Below are 18,191 nucleotides of genomic sequence, written 5' to 3'. Positions count from 1 at the left end.
TCCCATGTGGGATTAAAGGGAAATGAAACTGCAGATGAAATAGCAACAATGGCTGCAATATCAAGTGATACCACAGATTTTGATCTTTTAAACTATCCAAAAAGAAAACACAAGAAGAATGATTCTCCAGGATATGACTCATCAGTGGTATTCAGCAGAAAAAAAAAAAAAGAGTTACTGTTAACTCTAACCATGATCTCTTGCCTCAAGACCGACCACACAAGACCAATCAAGTTTAGCAATGGCATAAAAGTCTTCCCCAAGCAAAATCTGTAAAATTGAGAAAGAGCCACCATGGCATTTATTAACTTGTGAGAATATTTCTAAATGCAAACTTTATAACAACCCAGAAAAGGTGTTTTATAAAATACATGAATTTGACCTCTATGATCTGGTGTAATAATACCATGGGATAATAATAAAATTGCTTGATATAATGCCCCATTGACACCATATAATCGTAGTGTTTTTCAATAGCTTTTCTCATGGTACCTTGTAATATGCCTTTTGCAGGTCTAAAAAACTTAAATAATACGGATCTTTGTTATATTCCCATGATTTCTTAGCTATTTCGTAAAGTGAAAATCTGATCCTGACAGCCTCTATTTGGCCTGATCCAGCTTGTTCTTCACCACGATTCCCTTCCACAATTGTTCTCAAGTATACTTTGCATAAATTTTGATTTTGCTAGGAACACTCAGTTGAGAAATACTGCTGTAATCTCACATTGTTTTATTTCCCTTTTTATATGCATGCTATGAGAGCTCTACTACAATCATTTGGAATTCGTCCCTCTGTCCAGGCCTTCTAAACTATGCAATGCAGCCACTGCAAGACTTTTATACCTCCATACTTGAGTATTTCTGGTCAAATATCATCTACTCCTGCTGCCTTTCCACATTTCAGACTTTTGATGGCTTTCTGATTGCATGCCTGTTGAGGGATATTTTACCACTGTGTTGTCACTGCTTGTTTTATTTAGCAATTTTTCGAAGTAATTACTCCATAGATCAAGGATATCCTTTTCTCCAGTTTTCATGTCACCTTTACCATCTCTAATTCCATTTACACACTCTTTCTTCCATTTCGGAGCATTTTTAACAGCCTCCAGAATATTTGGCCACCTTCCTGATATTTATTTTCTATGTTCTTACCAAAATCTTCTCATGACTTTTGTTTAGCTAGTTTTACACAGTGTTTAGCTTTCTTATGTTTGTATTCTCTAAGAGTACAAGCTGACTTATTCACCAGGAACTTTTGATATGCTTTCTTCTTTTCCTTTACTACCTCTTTAACTTACTGTGCCCACCATAAAGTTCTGAGTTTTCTATCTTTGCAGACAACCTCACCATATGTCTCTCTGGCTTAATCAATATTTTCTTCAGGACTTACCATTGAATCTCCAAGGTTTGGTTCCTGTTTTCAAACTCTTTCATTTTTTCTTCAATAATCTTCGTGTATTTTAGTCTACAGTTTGCATCTGAGAGCTGCACAACTTTTATTCACTTTAAAACTTTCTTACATGTTTTTCTTTTCCAAATGAAATTCAATTTCATCCTGCTCAAGACTAAATAGTGATCACTTCCAATTTTAAATCCTCTGTACACTCTGGTGTCCTGCACCAGGGAGAAAACATCACTTAGACAATAACATAGTCTGAGACTTTTCTTATTCCTTGCCTCTTCTCTCCATGTGAATTTGTGCACATTTTTATGTTGGAACACGGTTTTAGTAATAACCAGTCCATGTCCTGAGCAGAAATCCAACAGGTATTTGCCATTATAATTAGCTTTGCTCTTTTCTCCAAATTTTCCCAAAATATTTCCGTATCTCTGACAATCATTTCCTACTCTGCTATTTAGATTTCCAACAAGAATTCATTGTGTTAGTTGTCAGTTCCGCTTGGCATTTTGTAGTACCAATCTGCATGAGTTGTGAATGGTTGAGTGAAAAACGTTCCATTGGATGAAATTGTGACTGGTAATCCTCTTCTTATCCAACGCTATAGTGTTGGATAAGAAGAGGATTACCAGGAATTCAGGTAGGAAAATGAAGGATCTGTTTTGGCCAGTTAGAGCTGTATAACCTCAGTTGATCCAAGTCTCCAAAAAAGATGACTTCACTGTTTGGAAATTTGGATCGACTGAAATTGATCGTCAAACATAAGAACTCAGAGTGGTTGGAATGATTTTCAGAATTTGAAAAACACAACACAGCAAATAAATGATATGAAATGTAGCAAAGATCTCTTAAGCCTTAGAAGATCAAAAAGGTGAGATTCTAAATTAAGCATTCCTTGGTAAGGATTATCAGATTGCTCAAAGGCAAAAGCATGTTTTTTGTGACATAAGGAATCAACTGGGTGTAATTTGGACAGTTAAGATAGATTGGTGATATAGTGAATGGGGTTCAATCAGAAATAGAATATCATGTTTGGATGTCTGAAGGATGATGTATGTTAGTACTATGAATGTTGGTGAAGCAGATATTGAAGATTTTTGTAAGTTTTTCTTAATTTTTTTGTTAAGTTTTGAGGGTGGTTTATGTTTTAGTTTAACTGTAGTGATATTTAATTACTTTGGTTCACTCTCTAGTGTTTCAGAAGTGAAGAGAAGAAAAGAGGAACATGCAGTGGGAGAAAATACTATACAGAAAGTATAATTTCCAAACTATGATGTGACATCAACAGTGTCCCACACATACCATTACATAGCCTTAATTTTTTTTTTTGCCTAGCTCCACCTGTTCAATTTTACACTAGGTTAATGACTCAATAAGATAATTATAATATATTATTAGGCAAACCTAAATTACCATCAACTTATATTTATTGATAGTTATTTAAAAATTAATGACTTGGATACAAATTAATGTTTACTCAAAAAAGGATATAAACTTACTGTATTTAATAAGCCAATCATTGATGACTATCCTGAGACTGATGAGATCCTGCTAATTTTTCACTATCAGGTTCAATATTCGGCAAACGAAGTCTCATGTCTCCTCTTTCACTTATTTGCAATCTATTTCGCCACTTAGCTAACAATTGCAACATGACGCTGAATCCTTTCTCGACTAACTATGAAGAAGAAAAAGCAATGAGCAGCAATTTTATTTCTTGCCAAAGCTGAGGATACTTGCTTTGCATGTTTGGCCAGAATCTTTCATACCCACGCTACTGAAATTGTATTTGAGCTTCACAATCATTTTTTAAGTCAATAAATTCTTCACACAAATTTGGATGAACTGAAGTGGAATCAGAAAGAAATGGATTTATGACCCAATTGGGTATTTTAAGCTCATCAAGTCTTCTTTTAGTGTCAGAAGATGGGAATAATAACAATCCAAATCTGTATCTAACATTAAATCATCATCTATTATTTATAGACTTGGGAACCTGCAAAAAAAATCTCCTCTTGCAACACTCTGCTTGTAGAATGTTAATTTGCTGATAAAAGCATTTATAATTTTCTTTGCTTTAATAAGATTCATGTTGCTTCCCTGCAATTTGATGTTAACTGCAATTAATTTGGTGAAAATATCAGAAAAATATGCAATGTCAACCTTTTCCTTTTTTAGAACATTACACGTGTTCTCATCATGTGAATTAAGAAATTCCAAAACAGTATCGTAAAGATCATTAAAGCATTGCAGACAATTTCCATTTGAGTCATCTAACTTCAGTGTGAAACAAAAGACACTCAAATTCTTCATTTTCCTGGCTTCATTTTCAAGTTCCCAAAAAATGCAGGTATTCAATGACTGGGCTTTTATTTTATTCACTGCATTAATAACATCAAAAGTTTTATGTAGTCTACCACTAAGATGTTTTGCAGCTAAGTGCTGTCTATGAAGAATGCAGTGAACTGTAAAGATATTTGGAATTGCTTCTTTTAAATGTGCTATAAATCCACAGTGACGACCAATCATAGCTAGTGCTCCATCAGCTATGATTGGTCTTGCACACACACACAATAATATTTGTGAGAGGAATGTTTTTAGCATTAAAAAAGTCTCTAACAATCTTCAAAATTGTAGAAAATCATCGCAAAGTTTTTTTTTCGATGTCTTTTGCCATTTTGTCAATTCTTGTTGATTCTGAACTATTGCTAAGAGGAAGTGATGATGTCACATTACTTTTAACTGGGCCAATCATCATATCTAAAACTTCATTTACAGCCGATAAGATGAGAGTTTTGCCAATAGCATGTGGCTTTCCACATCTGGCAATTAATTTTGAAAGTTTGTGAGACACAGCAAGTCCCTTCTCTTGTTGGTTACTTTGTTTTGCAACCAACCCTTTTTAAGTCTAGGATGATTTTTAAATTTAGTCTTTAATTCACAAAGTACTCCACAACCTTTTTTTTTTTGCTTTATTTGGATGCTTTATTCTTAAATGCTCAATCATTCTTGAAGGCTTCATTCCTTCATCTCAGAAATTTTTTTTCATATATTAAGCACATTGGTAACTGCTCATTATTTATAGACGAAATAACTCCATATTTTAAATATTCACTTGAATATTGATGACGCTTTCTTTTTTCACTCATTTTAATAAGCTAGTGTGCTACACAACATCAACGAAGTGTGCCACACGATGCAATGATCTAGATGTAAACTGCAAACCAGGGTTGTCAGATAGGCATTAGGAAAAGTAGCAGATAAAGCTTATAAAAGTAGCGGATTCTGCCCAAATAGCCCATTAATTATTTTCAACATATAAAATTTAGACCAAAAAGTAGCCCAATTACTTAATTTTCAATGTAAAAATTCTAAAAAATAAGTAGCATATAAATTTGAACAGTATTGCCAACCATACAATATAAACAGGAATGCCAGATTAAATACAGAATTTTTTTTTATTATATTAGTAGTATTATAACACTTACCCCCCCCCCCCCTCCCTCAGCGTTGACAGTGCACCCAGGGGGCACTACTGCCCAGGTTAAGAACCACTGCTCTAATTCCTTTGTTCTTAATATTTTGGCATTTGTGTACAGACATAACAAGTTACCTCCAGGCTTTTCTGTAAACTCACCTCTGTAGTTTGTATTTCTATTGTATCTAATGCCTGACTTATGCAAACATCCTTATACATGCTTAATAAGTTTGAACTGGATTCTGTTTTGGAAGTAATAAATAACATTCACTAAATTATCTTCATATCACCTGAGAAAGGCTAGAAGATCAGTGTTTAAAGTACAAGTTCTGGAAGCTTGAGTCATCTAAGTACTGCACACATCAACCACTGAACTATTATGCAGATGTACATAAATATCACTTACGCAGCACATACACAAAATACTTGGTCACATGCATCACGTGTTCTAGGACTATTTAAGAATGCTGATAGTCAGTAATCGTCAATAGTGTGTTGATCACAATGAGAAAAACAAAGGATCTTTTGAAGTTCAGAGCTTACTGTGGAAGACCATCTGAGTGGAGCCATGATATTGAAAACAGCAGAGTTGACTAGTTTCTCAAAAGGTGAGATATCCCAGGTGTTTAATCAGTGGAAAAATAACCAAAATTGCTTGTCTGAGAGGCATAACCATGGTCTTAAGACTGGGTTTGTGTCAGGAATGAGATCACTATTTCATCTGAAAAGGCTTATACAGACAAACAGAACTTTCTGTGTAGCAATTGAACAGAGCATTTAATATAGGCTGTTCCTGGCCCATATCTCACTGAACTATGCATAGGGAAATGAAGAGGATCAGTAAGTCACATGCCTATACAGAAACTAATGATTTCTGCGAAGAACCAGAAAATTCATCTACAGTGGTGTCAGGAACACCATGACTAGACACTGGAATACTGGAAAAAAGTCATGTGGTCCAATGAGTCACAGTACACCTTGTTCTGTAACAACAGTAGGCAGAGAGTTTGTAGGCCATGAAGCAATGAACCCAGCTTGCCCCATAAACGCAACTCAAGGTTATGGAGGTCGTGTCATAGTGTGGGGGCATGTTCTGTTGGTACAGAACAGATCCCCTGCTATTGCTGTAAGGTCAGGTATCCTCCAAGGAATATCTGAACATTGTTGCCGATCAAGTCCATCCTGCAATGTTGACTTTTTATCCAGCAGGTGGCAGTTGTTTCATGGATGACAATGCTACTATTCATCATGCAAGAATTGTTCAGCAGTGATTCAGTAAGCATGACAGCGACTTCCACCATATTCCCTTGGGAACCACAAAGCCTGGACCTGAACCCCATTAAGGATGTATGGGACATGTTAGAAAAACAGATCCGGGAGGGAAGTCCTCTTCTGTTGAATATGAGCCAGTTAAAAGGACCTCCTTAAGCCTGAATTACAGCATGTAATTTGGGCTAAAGGAGGCCCAACACAGTATTAAATAAAAATATCTAATTCAGTGGCCAATATGTGTACAAGGTTATGTGAATGACAAAGAGAAGTTCAGTGCTCCGTCAAGCAAAGCTATGATTAATGTATAGGAGAAAAAAGTGTAGGTGAAAGCATAGAGCCTTAGGATTACACTGGCATTAAGAAAAAAATCAGATGATGGGGAACCATCCAACATAATACACAATGAATGAGATAAAGTTGGCAGCAACATATACCAGACTTAATAATAAAAATGGAGAAAATACCAAAAACAAGAATGGTAAAAAATTAATACTTTTATCATATGTAATAATCTTATAGTAATGAATTACTTTTATAAACAAAGATATAAATTTACTTGTCAGCAAGAGGATGGAAATTTATTATAGATACTTTATTTTAAATGAAATGAATAAGCTAGTGCTTAGACAAAATAAAAAAAGTGAAAAGTAGAAACAGAATGCTATAATATTAGAGAGGATATGAAAGGATTGCTGTATGATGGAAATGATTCAATGTGTAGGCTGTGTAGAAAGAATGGATAAGAGTTTTGGTGTGTGTAGTGAGTTTCAGGGAAGAATGGAATTTGTATAAAAGAGACAAGCCTATACTTGAATGTGTTTGGTATAAATAATTGAGGAAATTATTAATTGGTATGAGACCTAACACAGAGAGGGAAACCAGATTACAATGGGAAGAATGGTGAGAATGGCATCTCAGTTCAGATATTAGATTAGAGAAAAAATAAAAAAATAAGTAATGAACTAAACATTTTTATTCAGAATTATGGATAATATTACAAAAAAAAAACATCTGGCAACAAATAATGAAAATGATTAAATAACAAAGGAATTAGAAATTAGTTTGAAAGATACAAGAAAAATCATCCAGAAGATAACTTAAGCTTGGAATTATATAAATATGCACTAGCAAGACTATCCAATAATAGGATTAAAATTTCCCATAGTTTTTGTACAAAGTGTTGCAAGTTTTTAATGTTCTTGTGGCCTTTCTTAAATAGAGCAGACAGCTTGGACCTAGCTTTTCATTTCTCCTACACTCATCATACCAATCAATGGGATAAGAGCGTCTTACATAGAAGACACCTTCACTGCTTGCAACATAAAAGAATCTACTATGGTCATCCATTTACAAGGTGCACTCAATAAGAATGATCCTGTGTGGTATCTAGAAATCACTCATAGATTTCTCTACATGCCGGATTTTAACTTTTCAATCAGCTATCGATAGCAAAACACCCCTGAACAATAGCTAACCTGTGCCAGCTCCCATGCTCCAAGTGGTTTCCGTTTTTAACTTATATTGTAACAGTTCCTACATGTTCTGTATTTTAGTAATGTCATAGTTAACATTAGCATTTTATTGTATTTTTTTAAAATCTCGACCCAGAAGTTACAAGTATCTATGGCAGAACTAGTCGGTTTTTCATTTTTTATATTATCACGGCCAAATAAAGCCAATGTATTTCTTCTAAACCATCATCTTGGAGAGAAATAAACCAAGGAGTTAAACAAGAATGTCCTCTATCCACAATATATTTAATATTTATTTAAATGAAATAATAAAAATAAAGTGGAATAAAAAAACTATCAAGGTATTAATCCATCTTGTAATGTGAATTTTAAAAAACTTACTGATGACCAGGTGGTTAATTACAGATTTTGAAGATAATCTTCAGAAAGCTATTTTTAATCTAAAAGAAATAGCAGAAAGCTTATGGAATGATAATCTCAACATAAAATAAATAAATAAATAAATAAAAGGCTTTTATAGGTGAAGATACAAGTAGAAGTGAAATAGTCATGAGTGACAAAATTAGTGACATAAGTGACAGAGAAAGTTAATTCTTTTATATATTTAGGATGCATGATTTCATAGGGAGATGTAAAGGTCATAAATATGAAAATTACAAAATTCCTAAAAGTAACAGTTGTAATAAATTCAATCAGTGCTTAAACCCATCCTGGTACAAAAGAAAGCAAACACAAGTAAAAGTTTATAATACACTAGCTCTACGAATGTTGCTATACTGAAGGGAAATCTTAACGGTCAAAACTGTATAACTGGGAGGAGACCTTCACATAGCCTTTTAATAAGGAATGCAGAGAATAGACCAGGGCTTCTGACCTAATGTCCAATCCTCACCTTCTTGTTGGTGCACTCCATTACGTATCTATATGGATCACATTATGAAGAAAAGTAGTATTAAATCTGATATCAAAATTGGTAAGTTAATCTTAGCTCTTTACTTTATTCAGATGATGTTATACTTCTGAATAAATCCAGTACAAGTCTGCAAACATTCCCTGACTAAATTAAATAGCTATTGTAATAAATTTGGTATGAAAATCAGCAATAAAAAAATAATGAAAGTAGGCAGAAACATTTGAAAATATCAACTGTATCCTGAATGGTGAACCCACAGAACAAGTAAAACATTTCAGCTATCTGCATGCAATTTTTAGTGAAGATGGCAAATTAAATATGGAAATAGTAGAATTAGTAAAGCTGGTATAGTAGGAAATCAGCTGAATAAATTTATATGGAACAACAGAGAAATTAATCAAAACACTAAATTAGCTGTATACAAGACAGTTCTCAAATCAGCTTTAATTTAAGGATCTGAGAACTTGGTTAGAAATAAAACACTTAATCAAAGACTGGTGACTACAGATATGTCTGAAAAAGATTAGGACAGTGATTGCATTGATGGCATCAATGGCAGTATCATATTACCTAATATCCTCTCTTATTAAAAGAGAGGATATTAGGAAAAAACTTGTCATTATTTGCATTCAGGAATGTGTTAGCAGCACAAATCTCATATGGTATGGTCACTTAAACAAAATGGGAGAGGAAGATTAGCAAAACAAGTATTCTTTGCCAATTTGGCAGGAAAAAGACCCAGAGAAAGACCAAGATGTAGGTGGATTGATACAGTAAAAAATGCATTAGAAGACAGAAATGTAAAATCTGATAATGTTGGAGTCTTGACAGATAACAGATTAATTTGGAAGAGAATTGTTGTCCGATGTTAGTAATGATGTTTTTCATGTAGAACTATCATAATTCCTGTACATATCAGGAATTTGATGATAATGATGAGAAATGAAGAAATTACGAAATAAATCACAAACCAATAATAGAGAAAATAAAGAAATATTACAACTGGATGGATCGAGTTAAAAGAATGTGAATTCAGTTTTATTTTTCTGCTTAGAGATGGGTACTATGAGGACTATAGTCCACTCGTCTTGATTCAACACTCAGACAGGACTTCTTTATCATGTAGTGTAGCCACTGTATGTTTCTTTTATAACCTCTCTGCTTGGGAATTTCTAATTGAATATCACTATTCCTATTTATATGGAATAAGAGAGAAATTAATCAAAACACTAAATTAGCTGTATACAAAACAATTTTCAAACTAGCTAATTTTTCTACATTCCAGGTTTTTGATGATGCTTTCTACCACTATGCTGGCACTGCTTGTTTCTTTTAGCAATCTTTCAAAGTAATTATGCCAGACACCTAGGATATCTTCATCTTCAGTTTTCATTTCACCTTTCTCATCTGATTCATTTTACAGTATTTTTCATTTTTCAATAACATTCAGAATATTTTGCTACCTTCCCGATATTTATTTTCTATGTTCTAATCTGTCTTCCCATGACTTTTGTTTAGTTAATTTTACATACTGTTCTGCTTTCTTACATTTTTCTCTGTATTCTCTCAGAGCATATGCTGACTTACTTGCCAGGAACTTTGATATGCTTTCTTCTTTTCCATGATTGACTGAGTCCATCATTAATTATTAATCAATGTTTTCTTCACAGTCGGCAACTGAATTTCCAAGGTTTGGTTCTTGTTTTCAAGTTCATTCCTTGAATAATATTTGCATATTTCAGTTTACAGTTTGCTTCTGAAAGCTGCTCAACTTTGATTCATTTTATAAATTTCTTACACACTTTTCAATATTATTTTCAATTTTATCCTGCTCATAACTAAATGGCAATCACTTGCTATTTCAATTATTTTGTATACTCATGTCCTGATCCGGTATGAAGATACTGCCATGAAACAATAACATTGTCAACGAGACTTTTCCTATTTCCTGCACTTTTTTTGCAACATATCCTATGGAGTGATATATTATCTAATCTCAGATGCATTCACACGACATTACTTAATATCATAAACACCTCCAGTTAATCTAACTCTCTTCTCATATCAATCCCTGTGACATCAGGCACTGTCTTATCTAACCAAGATTATACACATTTGCCAACTTTTCACTCAGTAATTCAAGTTAAGCTGCTGTAACCAGTCTACTATCAGCATTTATTAGTCATTATTTCATAATCCATCTTCCTCTTACTTGCCACTTAGTAAAAGATCTCTCTGGAATATCCTTTGGCCTGCTTTGCCAATTTCCTCTCATAATGTGATTTTCCCACCTCACCATGCTGTTTATACTTCTTGAGTGCATGTTTCTACTGCTCATGATTCTGCTAATCATGTTTTTCTCATATACTTTCCACAGGATTTTTTTAATGCAGCGTCCTGCTTAATGATACTACTTATCCATTTAATTTCCAATGTATTTATCCTCCTGATCATACGTATGTAATGTGATACTTAGCAGACCGAAGTCCAAAGTCCAGCTAAGAAGGGTGTCCTCTATTGGTGGTAGTAGGAAGCCTACATAACATTATCTGAAGGCCTAAGAATTAATGTTTACCATATTTTGAGAATTTTAATACATCCATACTTATTTAAATAATGTTGATTTTCAAAGAAAGCTGCATATTATAAAAAATGCATTTCATTGAACTTGTTGGACACTTTGCTATACAGTCCTGTTCATTGCTTCTTCCTCAAGTTGTATGAGCTTGCTTTAGCAGAGCATTTATATGCATCTTGCAATGTATATATTCAAATCCAGGAAGGAGGTGAGCATCCCATTCCCAATCTATTGGCATTGTTTCCTCCCAACATCCAGCAAGTTCAATGAAATGCATTTTTTATAATCTGCATCTTTCTTTAAAAACCAACATTTAAATAATGCATGGATTTAATTATTAATTAAATAAGTACAGAGCTGCATTACAAATTTAGATTCTTGTAATGCAGCTCTGTCAGCTAAACACTGCAGCATGGAAGTCCATCTCCTTTGTTCAACCAAGAAAATTGTAACTGGTGTCCCTGTATCGGGCACCCATACAGAGAAAGGTCAATAATCATCCTCAGAAGTCCTAGAAGCAGAGACATAATTTCCTAGTAGAAAGTTGTTTAACCGAGATAGACATAATCTAGGCACTAATCATCATGAGAGAATCCAAAGAGATGGTTCATGTGGCATGGAAAAACGCAAACAGTACATAATAAGCAAGATGTAACCATGAACAGACAGCTGAGGAATCTGGGACAGAAAGAGAGACTTTATTTAGAATACCTATGGAGAATGATGTTGAAAGTTTTTTTACTTGGTTATACTATAAATTAATAAATTATATTCTTGGTTTCATCTTTTACTCAACTGTAAGCAATCAAAGTTTGCACGTGAAGTAACTTCATGACTGGGCTACTTGTATATAAAGGATAATGACTTTACATTGGTTGACTTAGTATCCCATAATGCAATACAACTATCTTCATGGACATGTATAATGATATGCATTATGAGAGGAGCCACTACCCAGCTGGGTTTTGACCTTTATTGAGGTCTTGTCAGGGGTGAGACAAGAATGCACATCATCTCCATTCTTATTCACCATCCATATGGATCACATCATGAAAGAAAGTAGCATTAAACCTGATATTCAAATCGAAGATATCAAACTTAGTTCTTTGCTTTATACAGATGATGATGTATTCCTTAAGTATATCCAGTGCAAAAGTCTCCAGGGAGGGTGATCTTAACTAAACTGCATAACAGCTGGTACAAATCTGGCATTAAAATCAGCAATAAAAAAGGACCAAAAGTATGAAAGCAGGCAGGAAGATAGAAAACTTTAGGTGCATTCTCAATTGAGAACAAGTAAAATATTTCAACTATTTAGGTAGAGTTTTTAGTGAATTTAGCAAATTAAATTTTGGAAACAGATATGGTGAGAAACCAGTTGAATAAATTTATATATAATGAATAAGAAGGAAATTATTAAAAAACACCAAACCAATAGTATACAAGACAGTGTTCAAACCAGTTCTAAGTTATGGATCTGAGAACTGGATCAGAAATAAAGCATTTGATCAAAGACCAGAGAGACCAAAGATATGATCAGAAGAGTGAGCAGATGGCATCAATGACAGAATCATATTAAAAATGAAGATATTAGAAAGGGATTTGTCATTGTTAGCATTAAGAATGTGTGAGGTAAGCTAATCTAAGGAAGTATGGCCACTTAAACAGAATGGGTGATAAAAGGTTAGCAAAAGAGGTGTTAGATGGCAGGAAAGAGACCCAGAGGAATACCAAGATCTAGGTGGACTGATTCAGTCAGAAGTGGCTTAGAAGAATGAAATGTTAGATACGACAAAATTTGAATGCTGACAAGTAGACTAATTCTGAGGAAAATTGTTGACAAGGAGTAATAATAATAACAAACTTAATCACATAGTGCTGTCATAGTAGCCTGCATACCACTTGAGGGTACATATCAAGAAATTAATGATGATGAGATAACCCATGGTAAAGTTAAGTAGTAATGAAGATTGAACAGTTGCTGTTCAATTGCAATTTAAGTAAGACTTTTCCAGAGAAGAGAGAAAAGATCCTAGAGGGGAATGGGAAGGAGAAGTAGCCAGTCAGAGAAAAGAGAACACCAAGTATTTTTCACTTCTCCTCAACCAAAATTGTATTCAAGTGGGACTAATACTGGTATTCAAGAACACCAATATTAGTCCCACTGGTGGAATAGGATTTAGATAATCTAGAAATTCTGCTTAAAAGATTGAACATGGAACTTTTCAAGCCACTTTAGGTATTCAATAAACAGGGTAGTAGCTTCGTACTGGATAAAATTCATGTACCACCTAAAGATATTTTCAAACATCTACACCTTCTGCCTACTGGCTAGACTTAGTCGGGCTTTCTTCGACCAAGAGGAGAGGCTCTGGAACTGTCGACCTGGATAAGGGGTGGAAGCTTTACTACTCTGGTGTGAGGCCGACAATGTCTGCTCAGGCGGGTATGGGGATACTCACAAGCCCCCAGCTGTCAGACTGTGTTGCTGAGTGGATCCCATTGGGGGGACGGGTATGTAACCCGCGTGGCCCAGCAGTTGTGGACATCCAAGAGGTGCAGATCGGGGAAATGACTAGTCTCACAGCAGAAGAGGTCCATTTAGCAATAAAATCGCTAAAATCGGGCAAGGCTGCTGGTGATGATGAAATTCTGCCCGAAATGCTAAAAGCGTTGAATCGAGACAGTGTTCTCTGGCTGACTCGAGTGTCAGGCTGCTTGGATATCTGGGCAAGCACCAAAGCAATGGCAGACAGGCATAATAATACCAGTCTTCAAGAAGGGAGACCAGAAGGATTGCAGTAACTATTGTGGCATCTCTCTGCTCAGTCTGCCTGGGAAAGTGTACTAGGTGCTTGGAAAGACAGTGCAGGAGCATAGTTAAGTCAAAGTTCCAGGAAGAACAATGTGGCTTTCATCCTGGTAGAAGCACAACTGACCAAATCTTCACTTTAAGGCAAGTCTTTGAGAAATCTTGGGAATATGCCAAGAATGTCTACACATGTTTTGCAAACTTGGAGAAGGCATATGACCGGGTTCCTCGGGATAAGCTTTGGCAAGTAGTACAGGAGTATGGAGTGGATGGCCAACTATTAGCTGCCATCAAGTCCTTGTATGAATGCCCAGAGTTTTGTGTCAGGGTAAACAGCACAAAGTCTGAACCTTTCACAGTCTCCGTTGGCCTCCACCAAGGGTGTGTTCTGTCACCCCTCCTTTTCATAATATTTATGGACTGGATTGATAGGCACAGCCGAGGCAGTGAGTGTGTCAGAATTGGAAGATGTAGCATTGGACGTCTGCTTTTTGCAGATGACCCAGTTCTGCTTAGCTCTTCCACAGATGACCTCAAGCAGACCCTGGATAGGTTTGTAGTTGTTTGTGCAGATGCCAGGATGAAGATCAGTGTGGCCAAAACTGAAACATTTGTGGTCTCAAGACAACCATCCCAGTGCACTCTACATGTAAGCAGAGTCCCAATGAGGCAGGTGGAGAAGTTTAAATACCTTGAGTCCATATTCACGAATGATAGAAAATGGGACGTAGAGCTAGATACTCGAATTGGCTTAGCAAGCTCAATATTGCGGGAGCTTGGCCGTTTGGTAGTATTGAAGTGGGAGTTAAGCCAGAAGGCAAAGCTGGCTGTCTTCAATACAGTCTATGTCCCCATCCTCACCTATGGTCATGAGAGTTGGGTAATGACTGAAAGAATGCGGACACGAATCCAAGCAGCTGAAATGAGGTTCCTTCGAGGGGTTGCAGAGCTGACAAGACTTGATAGAGTCAGAAGCTCTGTAATTCGGGAAACCCTCAATACTCAACCGCTGCTCCTCCCCCGTGTTGAGAGATCACAGTTACGTTGGTACAGGCACCTGGTCAGAATGCCACTTGGCCTTCCACATGGCCTCCCATCCTCTTTGCCAAGCCAGAGGGTGGGAGGCCATGTGGAAAGCCAAGGACTCGTTGGATAGATTATATCCAAAACCTTGGGTGGACACATTAGGGAATCCCACCAGAACACCTGAGCTTGGTGGCAGAGGATCGTGACCATTGGAAGTTCCTCTTGCAGCTATTTCCCCCACAACCCAATTAGGAAAGGTGGGACTTGAAGATGTATGTATGTACACCTTCTGCAGACATGGATCTTATGACCTATTGATTGGATAATCAACTCTGGAAATATATTTGAATTCTAGATTTATATATGTTGGCATCTACAATGTTACAATCCTGAACATTATTTTTAATTCAATTTTACTTATTTATTTTTGTAAAAGTCAAGCATTTCATTCTACATGAATACTTGACAAGTATATATCACAACATGCAAAACTATGGTAAATGTAATATATGTCGAATCAAGCATTCACACAATGAACCAAATTATTAAGTGAATGTATCTAACATACTCAAAACCATGCCTTCTTTAAAATTATGCAGCACAGGCCTCGTGCAGGATATATCTTCCTCAAAAATTGCATGCACAATTTTATATCTGTAAGCAATTTCCTTCTTATTTAGAAGGCAGAAGTTTGTAATTTATAACTAAAAGAGATAAGCGAAATTAATTTATGAAAATAACAACCTAAAGTTTGTATACTCAAAATTAATCAAGAACATAAATTATGAAACTTACCTTTAACCTGGGTAGTTTGCGATCTTTATGATGCCCTAGCAAGAGAAACAGTCGCTAAATGAAATTTAAGATTTATTCAGAATGCAAATATGCAGAGAAAACAAGCACATAATAAATACTATGAAAACTGTCATACAGAGAAATATCAGTTTTTTTACATGCATGTATACCAGTGTTTCCCAAATTTGTGGTCCACAGCCTGATGGTGATTTATGAGGGCTGGTGAAAAAATATCACCACCCCTCATAAAATCTTGTCAGATGTCATCTCCTTCCAGGAGGTTGATTACCATGAGCATACCACCATGTACGGTTTTGTGCTTCTCTTTGGCATTCTTCATAGGACAAAAAGGTCCTGTCCTTAATATTTCCCATCCAATCTGTTCTTTGTCTTCCTCTTCTTCATTCCTTCTAGAAGTGTTTTTTGCATACTAAGGGATTAATTCCTTAGTATGCGACCAAGGTAGGTGGTTGTCCCTTTCTTAATAGTTTTCAACAGATTCCTATCTTCTCCAATCATCTCTAATATTTCTAAATTAGTTTTTTTTTGGGCAGTCCATGGGACTCTAAGAATTCTTCTGAGGATCCACATCTCAAAGGCTTTTAGTTTTTATGTTTATTATTTCTGGGAAAACTCCCATGTTACTCCTCTTAATAAACTATTATAATTACAGCTATTTTGCCTGCTTCAGTTTAGGAGTGCCCCTGTTTAAATGTCATTGGCTATTTACTCATGGATTCTTAGGGCATTGTAGATGTAAATTTACCAAAAAGTATATGTAGCATAAGGAAGAGAAATTTACACATACCTTTTTCTGGGTGTTGCGGCTTTTCTTCTTTCTGCGATGTCCGAAAACTACTGAGTGTGTGGGGGGGGGGAGGTAAGCAATTTGGGAGAATTAAATTAGAAAAACTCGAGTTTTTTTCAGTAATATATATATAAACATATATATTATATTATTATGTTATACAGGGTGGGGGAAAAGGTGAAAGGGTTGATTTTTTATATAGGGAGGGGGAAGGGGAAAAGGGGGTTGACGGGTTTTGACTATTGGTTGTCATCTGAACACATTGGGAAAATGGATGCTATGTCAGGTTGGGTAGGTGCTTCTGTTTTGGAAGTGTTTGTGTTATCACCTATTGGTCAGGATTGTGACCTCAATTTTATGTTGTGAAGCTTCCAAACCTCGGAGATTATGTAGGGCCTGTGTACGTTGATAGAGTTCGCGTTACATTTTATGGCTATTGTTTCCGATATTCTAAGCATTGTTTCATTATCTTGTCTGTCTACTATGATGGCCTTGTCGATCTGCGGAGTATGTTTTTGTTCAAGGGCGTGAACAGCTATTTCCGTTTTTCCTGTGCTTTGTATTCAATTTTTCTTTTTGATGTTACGTTTTTTAGTGTTTAAATGTTCAGGAATAGGGATGTTACAATCACAGAAGTGTTCTTGTAGTCTTGCCCATAAAGACCTGATGGTGGAATTTGTGTAGGTGATATCACAGTCTTTTTGACAGGGAAATTTATAGACTACATTGTGATGTTCAAATATTTCTTTCTGTGTGTGAGGTTTGGTGGATTTTAGGAGATTTGCCAGTTTTTGGTTTGTGGTGAATACCAGTTAGTAGTCAGTATGTTTGAAGATGTATTTATAGGCTTTTGTATGTGTTTTGAGTGTATGGTAGTTTGATAATTTTTTGTGTTGGGAAGTTCGTTTTGGTGGTTTTTTGCCATCCTGTTTGTGTAGTTAATCAGTTGTGTAGGATAGTTGCAATTTATGAAGATCTGTGTTAGTTTTTTTATTTCTGCGTAGTCTAAAGAATAGTCTAAACGCAGAAATAAAAAAACTAACACAGATCTTCATAAATCGCAACTATCCTACATGACTGATTAACTATGCAAACAGGACGGCAAAAAACCGCCAAAACAACCCAAGTACCAAAACGAACTTCCCAACACAAAAAATTATCAAACTACCATACACTCAAAACACATACAAAGCCTATAAATACATCTTCAAACATACTGACTACAAACTGGTATTCACCACAAACCAAAAACTGGCAAATCTCCTAAAATCCACCAAACCTCACACACAGAAAGAAATATTTGAACATCACAATGTAGTCTATAAATTTCCCTGCCAAAAAGACTGTGATATCACCTACACAGGTTCCACCATCAGGTCTTTATGGGCAAGACTACCTTCCGTGATTGTAACATCCCTATTCCTGAACATTTAAACACTAATAAAGGTAACATCAAAAAGAAAAATCGAATACAAAGCACAGGAAAAACGACAATAGCTGTTCACGCCCTTGAACAAAAACATACCCCGCAGATCGACAAGGCCATCATAGTAGACAGACAAGACAATGAAACAATGCTTAGAACATCGGAAACAATAGCCATAAAATGTGACGCAAACTCGATCAACCTACAGAG

General features: G+C 35.6%; 1 protein-coding gene across 1 annotated transcript in view; it reads right to left on the bottom strand.

The window, feature by feature from the left end:
* The window catches only part of LOC150101601 (dnaJ homolog subfamily C member 17), a 189,431-nt gene that overhangs the window by 44,932 nt on the left and 126,308 nt on the right, over window positions 1-18,191 (bottom strand). The window contains exon 7 of the mRNA XM_090400693.1: window positions 15,748-15,782. Within this exon, the coding sequence (XP_090256819.1) occupies window positions 15,748-15,782 (35 nt within the window). The remainder of the gene's footprint in view (window positions 1-15,747; window positions 15,783-18,191) is intronic.

Source organism: Typopeltis vanoorti, chromosome 11 (assembly GCF_054136105.1).
Source record: "Typopeltis vanoorti isolate ZY-2024b chromosome 11, IOZ_Tvanoo_1.0, whole genome shotgun sequence".
NCBI lineage: Eukaryota > Metazoa > Arthropoda > Arachnida > Uropygi > Thelyphonidae > Typopeltis > Typopeltis vanoorti.
This window is presented reverse-complemented; position numbering and strand designations above follow the sequence as displayed.